Raw genomic sequence first — 9,456 nt, 5'->3', positions numbered from 1 at the left:
GTACAACTGCATTTCAAAGAGTATCTATATAATCACTACGCTGCATTTCATGAAAAAAAGACAGGAGAAATCTTGGTTTTATTAAGTTTTATTTTATTTGATGTAATATATGCCAACTTAATAAATATAAATAAATAAACAATCATGTCAATTTTTAACAGGTAAAGTTTACTACAAAACAGGTGTGAGAACTACGGTGAGAACCAATGACTCTTAACTGTACAACAAACGAATTATGAGTGATAAACAAAGTTCAACTTCACCTCCTGAAATCGTTAAAACAGAGGTCGAAAATAAATCTAACAAGGATGGCGAGGATATTGATGACGAGGTATCCGCCCGGATGACCGCTTCATACAGTGAGATATCTTTTCATTCTGACAATGGTCAAAGTAATGATGAACAGTCCGTAGAACCTGGGCCTTCTAGACCATACAATCTCCCATCTGAAAATCGTAAGCAAGAAAAAGTACCGTTAGATGGGCAGTTTCACTATGAAGGTGACATGACACATTATGTAGCTGATGATTTAGAATTTAAGATCAAACTCTCTAGTCCAATAGCAAAAAGAGGTGAAACTCCAATCTTTGGTAGTTCTAGTGCATCAAGATCTAGCACACCCTCTGGCAAATTGTACAGGCAAATATTGGCTCCGCAGATTGGCCAAATAGACATTACAGTATTAAACGACCTTGAATATGAAGCTCAAAAGATTGCACAGTCTGTTGACAATTTGATAGAGAATCTATCTAGTATTTTACATTCCAACTCCTCACTCACAGCAGAAAACATGGAAGTTTATAGAGATGCTGTGGGGAAAACATGTGATGCGATGGACAATAATATAAAAAGTATGTACACAATCCTTGCAAAAGGGGAAGAGGTTTCTCAGGCTATGGTCCCAGTGCAAGCTCAAGCAGCAAGGATAGCTGAGATCAAGCGGCTTTTACAAATATTTGAAAGCTATTTCTAAAATTTGATATAAGTAAAAGCTGAAAACCTGTACAATCTGTAATTTGAACAATTGTGTGGACTTATATTATTATTTGATAATAGAATATCTAAAGATATATTTAGTTTGATGGCTATTTTTATGAATTGATTAAAGAAATGATAACGTGGAGTGCAAGTTTTACAAAATTATGTTGCTACGAAAATAAAAGGTCTATGTAAGAAACTCTCTTTTAATACGAGCTCTTATAATATTTGTCAATGCCATATTTTTGAAATGCCTTGATGCCTACTAATTAAATTGGAGAAGAAGAAATACTTAATAATAAGTTAGTTGTCTTTAGTGTCCTTAGAGAGTATAATATAAAAATAACAAATATTTATAATCCTTGTAGGTACTTTCCAGTTCCAAGTATACTATAAAGTTTTTTTTCTAAGTCTTAGACTAGACTATAAAAAAACAAGTACCTATTCATCTCAAACTCTAGGTATAGTCCGTTCATCGTAACTTGACGCATGAGAATTGGCACCATTGGTGCTTTGTTTGCTTTATTATTCCCAAAGAATTTCTAAGTACTACTTCGTAGTACAACATGTCGATGATTATCACATCACCACACCGACCAGAAATAAAAGATGATTATTCCTTAGAGGTTAGGGCCTTTGAGCACCCCTTTGAGCCTTAGGCCTACAGGAATATAGTAGATAATCTATGACTAGGACCTTTTCTATTTGCATCTCTGGGTTCTAGGTTTTCAAGTTTATAGAGTGAGTATAATATCTTTACGCCGGCTAAACACGTTGGCCCTAACACTGTTCGTCCAACGCAAGGAACATAATATTTACTCTAGGCAGTACGTGTATTATGGCGAGTAGGGTCCAACGTGTGGATCGGGAAATTAGCATCGGCCCCAACATTGGCGAAGCTGGTTTCCCGATCCACACGGGCGAACAGTGTTGGGGGGCCAACGTGTGGAACCGGCGTTAGAGTTTTACTATTCTCTATGAGCTGTCATGCTGATGTGACTGTTGCTGTCATTCTACTGTCAAATTTCGCGAAAATTATTATTTGTCAATTTTTTGTCAATCGTTTATCGGTGGTTGTCATGGATGGTGTTCAATCGGAACGTATTCTAATAAAAATATAAAAATGATTTATTAAAATCTCACAGAAAATGTAAATTGAATTACTAACATGAATGCTAAAATCATAACAAGATTACCCGTGCAGTTGTTGGTCTCATGACCATTGAACTCGCATCAGGCGTTCAGTAAAACGCGATGGGCGACGTTGTCAGCTTATTTTCTGTGATAATCATGAAATTTAAATCAAAGTTTAACCAGAGCAAGCTCTATTTTCATTGTTATTTGCAATGGGATAAGCTGAAGTCGGTGAAATGGATGAATGAGAGGGCTACGTCGAATAAGGCGTATGTTCCAACAAAGGTAAGGTTTCAAAATACTTTATAGAATCAATAAAATGTATATATATTTATTTTTGGATACTTTTGCAAATAATAATCTTTATTTTTATCAAACTATAAATTCTGAAACTATTTGTCTCTAATTAGTGTTAAGTACCTACATAGGTAGTTTAATACCTAATTAATGGAATAACTATATTGTTATTATTGTTTTATAAGCAATCCATAAACGACTAGCTGATCTCCGCACTTTCGCATTTATAATATGGGTAGTGATAACATGGTTAGTGATGATAATATTTAAATTTTAAATAGGTATAAATATTTCATTTTAATATCACATCAGTTTAGTTTGATTAATTGGATCCTTTTTTATAACATTCGTTGTAAAATAGGACAAACTACTTTTTTATTTATAGCCCTAGAACGGGAAGATTTATTAGAAATCTGACTGACAGTTGGTACATTTATCACTTAAACCATCAGGAACTGAAGTATCATTATGAGCTTATCAATGCATGTGGGGCAACGACTAGCTAAAGATATTATAAAACTCCAGATGGCAGAGCTCATACAATTTTATTTTAAAAAGTGAAGATAAATTTGTATGCTTGGGTGCATGATACATACGCGTAGCGACACAGACTACATAGATATTGGTATAGAGTTAACACATCTTTCGGCACCTATGAGTATGCTTCAAAAAATGGCAACCCATTACCATTCTTGGGTTGGGTCTGCCCAAAGTAGAATACAAGAATAAAAGGGACTAACACACTAGGCAAGCTGCATAACCTGCATCAATCATTATTACAATTGTAATTGTTGTGATTGGCTGAATTTATGGTATAACAATGCATTATAGGCAATAGTGAGCTAGTGTCGGCCAATCAGAGGTGATTGCGATAGTCACATTGTAGATCTCATTTTACCGTAATTGAGCAGCAGTCTTACTTATCTATCTATTATTTTTGATACAGGTTGAAAACGTCGCGAACGTATGCACGCACGCACTATGCGTAGCGCCCGCATCGCTTGGCGCGCGCGAGCTGCTGACCCGCTCGGTAAACGCGCCGCAAGCCATAGCCGCCGTGGTCTACGGCTTGGCACTCTGTCTTCTGTTTGCCGTCTCCACTACCTTCCATTCCGTGTGCTGCTGTAAATCTGAGACGTGAGTATTTCTGTTCACACTACGAACGTATGCACGCACGCACTATGCGTACCGCTCGCATCGCTTGGCGCGTGCGAGCTGCTGACCCGCTCGGTGAACGCGCTGCAAGCCATAGCCGCCGTGGTCTACGGCTTGGCACTCTGTCTTCTGCTTGCCGTCTCCACTACTTTCCATTCCGTGTGCTGCTGTAAATCTGAGACGTGAGTATTTCTGTTCACACTACGAACGTATGCACGCACGCACTATGCGTACCGCTCGCATCGCTCGGCGCGTGCGAGCTGCTGACCCGCTCGGTGAACGCGCTGCAAGCCATAGCCGCCGTGGTCTACGGCTTGGCACTCTGTCTTCTGCTTGCCGTCTCCACTACTTTCCATTCCGTGTGCTGCTGTAAATCTGAGACGTGAGTATTTCTGTTCACAATCCGAACGTATGCCCGCACGCACTATGCGTAGCGCCCGCCTCGTTCGGCGCGCGCGAGCTGCTGACCCGCTCGGTGAACGCGCTGCAAGCCATAGCCGCCGTGGTCTACGGCTGGGCATTGATGTTTATATATACTTCTTATCAAAACAATCGAAACACTTCAAAACTAAAAGGTGTTTCGATTTTTTTTATGGGAAGTATATTTCGTTGACTCTCTTATCATGTCTTAAATATTAATAGAAATCATTTACCTAGGTAAACAACTTTAAATTTCAAAAAATTAACACATTTGAAAAGTATAATGTGAAATTCAACAGGTAGCTAAATAAATAGGTGTGTGTGTACCTATCTCCCTTCCGAAAACTCAAAAGGGTTAAAAAGTGCGAATTGAATTTCATCAGGGTGAAGTGAAACTAAGAAGCAGCTATAAGTCTTCTAATGTTTTTGTTAAATCCAATTCCCAGACTAATGAGTATTCAGACTAGTAAAATACCTAATATATTTTTTTTTGAAAGAATATTAGCCATGTTAAATGACTAATATTCCCCTTTCCTCTCCAACTAAGCGTCAGGCTTGTGCTAGGAGTAGGTATGACAATAGTGCAACGGGCGGGGTTAGAACCGTCGACCTTTCGGTTTTCAGTCCACTCCTTTACCGGTTGAGCTATTGAGGCTCTGAGGAATTCAATTTCTAATATATCTAAGTGGCTGCTTTATATTGGAAAGTTTATACTTTCTTCATTGTTTCGAATGACGTTTGCAAGCTAACCCCTCTGGGAGCTACCTATTACGTTACAAGTATAAATAAGCTAAGCTATCTTAGTTTCCACTTTCCTATTAGTTTCGACCTTCTAAAGTCTAAAGTAATACAGACTTAGATTTTGTTTTCCAGTTTATGTAATTAAAATTAGGTATTAGTTTATGACAACCAAAAAAAGACGCGAATTTCACTGCGTAATTTTTTCGATGTACTTATTCTGTAACATGGAAATTGCATGAAGTCGCATGCACTTAATTTCCATATTTCACCAAATCACGCGTTGAAGTTCCTCAGTGCGGCCTTAGCCTTACGTTGCCTTTACGTTAACTTACACAAGACATTAAAAAGTTACTCTGGAAGTTACACCACAAAAAGCCTCTATCCTCCGCAACCGTTTAAAAACCGGTGAACGACTAGTTAGGCTAAGTTCATATGGCCGCGCGGCACCGCGCGCCGCCGCGCGATGTTAGAGTTCACATGACAGGGTATATACGAGCGCCAGTCTGGCATTAACATTGATATACAATGGACGTGGAGGAGGCAATTTGCTTGTGGATTTTATATAGAAGACTGAGACGTCGCAGAAGACGACAAAGGCGATACTGGGTGCATCCAATATTAAGTGACAGACTTTCTTCAAGCCTGTTTGTCACCTTATACCCTGAGTTGAGGTTACATGAAGAAAAATTTTTTAATTATTTCCGTATGTCAGTTGCAACCTTTGATTTTTTATACGATTTCATTGAAAATGATTTAAAATCCAGTGAAAATGCTGTAAGATATTGCATATCACCAAAAGAAAAACTCATTGTAACATTGCGGTAAGTTAACTGTTTATTAATCATAATCACAGTAAAAATTATAAAAAATAAGAAATTATGAGCGAGGCTTCTTGGCAAATTAACTTTTAGTTTAATTGAACAGATCTAATTCTTGAGAATCTTCGTATGACGGGTCACAAGTAACATCACCCGGGGGTGATGTTACTTGCGATGAACTTGTGGGAGGTGAAGTGTATGAACTAGTTGTATAGCCATATTGTGTTGATTCTCTATCAGAGTACTGCATTGGGTTGCTATATTGAGAACTTTGAAATGAAGCATGATAGTTTCTGGGTGGTCGTTGTGAGCTATATGAAGTAGACGGGTAGTTAAAATCTTCAAGTGGCTGTGCTCGTGTAGCTTGGTATCGTTCTAATAAATTATAAATTTCAATTTTCAGTTTTAAACGCCGGTTTTCAGGAACTTTTTTTATTTCCCTAACCAATGAAAGACAAAATAATTTATCTTCATCGTCATCTTTCTTTTCTGCTGCATTATTATTTCGAGTATTTATGCTTTGTTGTAAAAGATTTGCAAAATGTTCATCGGCAGGGTGAAGTTTGAATTTTTTCCGGAGCACATTTTCTGTTGAAGCTTGAACGCCGCTGCTGTTAACTGCACTATCCAAATCAGGATTCTCTGTAACTTCCGCAACATCAAGGCTGTTGTCAGTTTTTCGTTTCTGGACAACTTGTTTAAGAAATGACAATCTTTGGAAATACGCAAATGAAGATGGTGTTGATGCTGAGGAACCGGACTTCAAATGTTTTGTTTTCTTAAGTTCTTTTACATAGGCATCTCGTAAATTTTTCCATTTTTTTTGCAAAATCGATCCTAGAAAGTAAATAATTAATTATTAGTTTTCATTGCAAAACTATTGAAAAATGTTGTACGATACGGGTGCATAAAGAGTCCTTATGACCTACTTTATGCAAATTGTACTTTGTGCACTTTATGCTCACGTGCCACACTGTAAACACTCGCTATGAATGTGTTTTCTTTGTAGCACTTATTCAGTAAAGATTTACTTAAAAGAAATAGACATAGACATAGAATTAGGAATAGGAATAGGAGTAGGCATAGGAGTAAGTAGGGGTAGGAATAGGTATGGGAATAGGAATTTGACGAGGAATAGGAGTAGGAATAGAAATGGAATATTTATCGTGGCACGTGAGCATATGCACTTTATGCTCGCGTGCCACACTGTAAACACTCGCTATGCTTGTGTTTTCACTGTAGCACTTATTCGGTAAAGATCTACTTTATGCACGTGTATCTTAAATAACTATTATGTTACAGGTACCTAGCAACTGGTTCTTCATTTGCAGAGTTACAATATGGTTATAAAATTGGCAAGTCTACGATATCGGGTATAATTAAGCAAGTGTGCCAAGTTTTATGGAGAAATTTAAAAACTTTGGTCATGAGTCCACCAACAAAAGAAATCTGGACACAAATATCTATACAATTTGAAAATAAAGCATATTTTCCAAATTGTGTTGGAGCGTTGGACGGCAAACACGTTCGTTTAATACAGCCACCAGAATCAGGATCAATGTATTACAATTACAAACACTTTTTCTCATTAGTTTTAATGGCTTTATGTGATGCTAACTATTGCTTCATATGGATAGACGTTGGAGCTTACGGAAAAGACAGTGATTCGGGTGTTTTCAAGGAAACGTCATTATTCAAAAAACTCTCAGAAAATTCGTTGAACTTACCAGAGCCTAGATCTATCACAAATAATGAGAGCGATGCATTTAAACTACCATACGTAATTGTAGCTGACGAGGCTTTCGCTATGACTAAAAATTTGATGAGACCCTATGGTGGTAAAATGTTGTCAAAAGAAAAAAATATATTTAACTACCGCCTTTCTTTAGCACGAAGGTATGTCGAATGTACATTTGGCATAATGTGTAACAAGTGGCGTATCTTACACCGGCCAATAGACGTGAAGATAGATTTTGCTGTTGATATCGTCAAAGCTATTTGTGTTTTACATAACTTGGTAAGGATGAGAGATGGTATAAATCAGGATGATATGATCAATCCAGCGCCATTACCTAATGTGAATCCAACTAACAGTGGACGAGCAATCCATGAAGTAGATAATATTCGAACTAAATTCACAAATTATTTTGTTACTGAAGGTAAATTAGATTGGCAAGATAAAATGGTGTAATAGGTACCTACCTATGATTTTATAAAACTTATTTTAAATAAATAAAACTAATTAAAAAAAAACTTACCCAAATTTTTCTTTTTTTCTTCGGAATCATCATTTTTGCAAAAAATTAAAACTAGTTCTTCCCAAGACCTTCTTTTTAATATTTTATTTGAATAATCCTTAGAGTTAAGATTCCAAATCGCATCTCTTTTTTCGATTTCGTCGATAAGCAAATCGATAGGCACAATGTCATCTTCGGTACTCATTGCATCGATCTATGTGTCTTTCCGTCTCAAGGCGCGCGGATCAACTGAACAGGTCGATACAGGTTTGAAATACTTGTGCCGCGCGGCAGCGCGCGGTTCTAGATCTTGCGCGCGGGTCAGAGCGCGCCGCGCGTTGGCGTGCGGTACCGCGCGGTAATGTAGACGATAATTATCGTTTATATTGATCTTGTGCCGCGCGGTTCGTAGTTCCGCGCGGTACCGCGCGGCCATATGAACTTAGCCTTAAAAGCCATCAAGCTCATTTGACATTTATTTTCAATCCATTGAAGGTTGGCTACGAAATATTATTTTTATATCGCTCAGTGAACCAGCAGTGAACCAATATGTCAATTGAGCTTGATAGCTTTTCATTTAGTGATAATCATTGAAATTCTACGCGCCAAACTTGCGCATAAATCTATAAACGACCTCAAACGTGTCCCTGGATGGCGGTGTGAAACTTTATCAAAGCGAGTCTTATATTATTATCCTTAACTTATATTTTCAACTTTATACAACCTTTTAAGGACCTCTTACAAAGTTTTGCAGTTAAAACTTTTCTCTCTGAGGACGCGCATGCATTATCAAACAGGTTTTATGCCCAAAATGTCTTATGTACTTACTTAAAATTTCCTTAGATAAATGGAGAAATGACTGACATATGTACCTAAACTTAGGTAGCTTAGTAGCTTCTAGAAACTTGAGCTTTTACATGTAGGTTCTTACTATAACGTAGGCATAAATAGATCAAGAGATTTTTTTCTAAATCAGTACCGCACGCCACCTTAAGCAATTTCAGCCTCACCACCAAAGAGCACTTGGATTGGTTCTCCTCATCTCTGATTTGATCACATAGAGAAACTCCAAGCATAGCTTTCTCCATCGCCCGTTGAACGACTGAGATTTCTTATGAAGCCCTTAATTAGTAACTATAGTATTATATAAAAAGTAAAATCACAAACTTTTTCAACGAGGATTCCAAACTCTATCGTAGAGACTAGACTAGGTAGAGACCCATCTCAAAAATTCACCCTAACATTCTATGACGTGCAAAAATATTAATAAAATTAACATTCGCGAACCCAATACAACACTTCAAGCTTGGCTGGCTGCTTTTAATTAACTTTTCGGGTGGTCGTCTACCGTCACGTACGGTGGGTTACTGTACGGCTTTTCATACACGGTATGCGAAACTAGTCACACGTTAGGCTGCCATTATAGCTGCTGTAAGCTTGAGAGAGATGAAAGCTGAGCTTTGAAACTGTATGTCTATTTCCACCAAAGCTAAGTACTTAAGTAGTGAAGCGGAGTGGGTAAGATATGCTATGAAGTCTTGAGGATACGCTTTGTGCGAGGAAAATGCACAACGCGAGCTAAAGTACGCTGCCATTGACTGTGCCCCATACTTCCCATGGCTACACCACTCGTGTATTCCTAGCTTGCAACCTTAGCTCGTCTTCTTAGCTCGCAT

The 9,456-nt window shown here is 37.8% G+C and overlaps 4 protein-coding genes across 5 annotated transcripts in view; 3 read left to right on the top strand and 1 right to left on the bottom strand.

The window, feature by feature from the left end:
* The first annotated feature begins 7 nt into the window (after window positions 1–7).
* BORCS6 (BLOC-1 related complex subunit 6) lies at window positions 8–1,177 on the top strand. Its single transcript, XM_034978665.2, has one exon. The coding sequence runs from the start codon at window positions 236–238 to the stop codon at window positions 971–973; it is 738 nt and encodes a 245-aa protein (XP_034834556.1). The 5' UTR covers window positions 8–235; the 3' UTR covers window positions 974–1,177.
* An 873-nt stretch (window positions 1,178–2,050) lies between these two features.
* LOC117991108 (monocyte to macrophage differentiation factor) overlaps window positions 2,051–9,456 on the top strand; it is a 43,143-nt gene continuing 35,737 nt past the window's right edge. The window contains exons 1-2 of one of the 2 annotated variants that reach the window (XM_034978663.2): window positions 2,051–2,397; window positions 3,356–3,546. In XM_034978663.2, the coding sequence (XP_034834554.1) occupies window positions 2,233–2,397; window positions 3,356–3,546 (356 nt within the window). In that variant the 5' untranslated portion in view covers window positions 2,051–2,232. Of the gene's footprint in view, window positions 2,398–3,355; window positions 3,547–3,774; window positions 3,947–9,456 lie in introns of those variants that run through there. The other variant, XM_034978664.2, reaches the window with a different exon arrangement.
* LOC117991101 (uncharacterized) lies at window positions 5,251–7,800 on the top strand. The gene is made up of 2 exons (XM_034978657.2): window positions 5,251–5,546; window positions 6,846–7,800. Exons 1-2 carry the CDS (start codon window positions 5,251–5,253, stop codon window positions 7,732–7,734), a joined length of 1,185 nt encoding a protein of 394 aa, XP_034834548.1. The 3' UTR covers window positions 7,735–7,800.
* On the bottom strand, window positions 5,543–7,985 carry LOC138403699 (uncharacterized). Its single transcript, XM_069505181.1, has 2 exons — window positions 7,802–7,985; window positions 5,543–6,380 (listed from the first exon to the last, which is right to left on the bottom strand). Exons 1-2 carry the CDS (start codon window positions 7,983–7,985, stop codon window positions 5,638–5,640), a joined length of 927 nt encoding a protein of 308 aa, XP_069361282.1. The 3' UTR covers window positions 5,543–5,637.

This window comes from Maniola hyperantus, chromosome 19 (assembly GCF_902806685.2).
Source record: "Maniola hyperantus chromosome 19, iAphHyp1.2, whole genome shotgun sequence".
Classification (NCBI taxonomy): domain Eukaryota; kingdom Metazoa; phylum Arthropoda; class Insecta; order Lepidoptera; family Nymphalidae; genus Maniola; species Maniola hyperantus.
This window is presented reverse-complemented; position numbering and strand designations above follow the sequence as displayed.

What these genes read in the sequence shown, in the direction of transcription:
- BORCS6 (XM_034978665.2), top strand. Translation starts at nt 236, where the DNA reads ATGAGTGATAAACAAAGTTCAACTTCACCTCCTGAAATCGTTAAAACA.
- LOC138403699 (XM_069505181.1), bottom strand. Translation starts at nt 7,985, where the DNA reads ATGAGTACCGAAGATGACATTGTGCCTATCGATTTGCTTATCGACGAA. An exon ending in AGAAAAAAAGAAAAATTTGG is followed by an intron (nt 6,381 to 7,801) that starts GTAAGTTTTTTT and finishes TTTACTTTCTAG; the next exon opens with GATCGATTTTGCAAAAAAAA.
- LOC117991101 (XM_034978657.2), top strand. Translation starts at nt 5,251, where the DNA reads ATGGACGTGGAGGAGGCAATTTGCTTGTGGATTTTATATAGAAGACTG. An exon ending in AAACTCATTGTAACATTGCG is followed by an intron (nt 5,547 to 6,845) that starts GTAAGTTAACTG and finishes ATTATGTTACAG; the next exon opens with GTACCTAGCAACTGGTTCTT.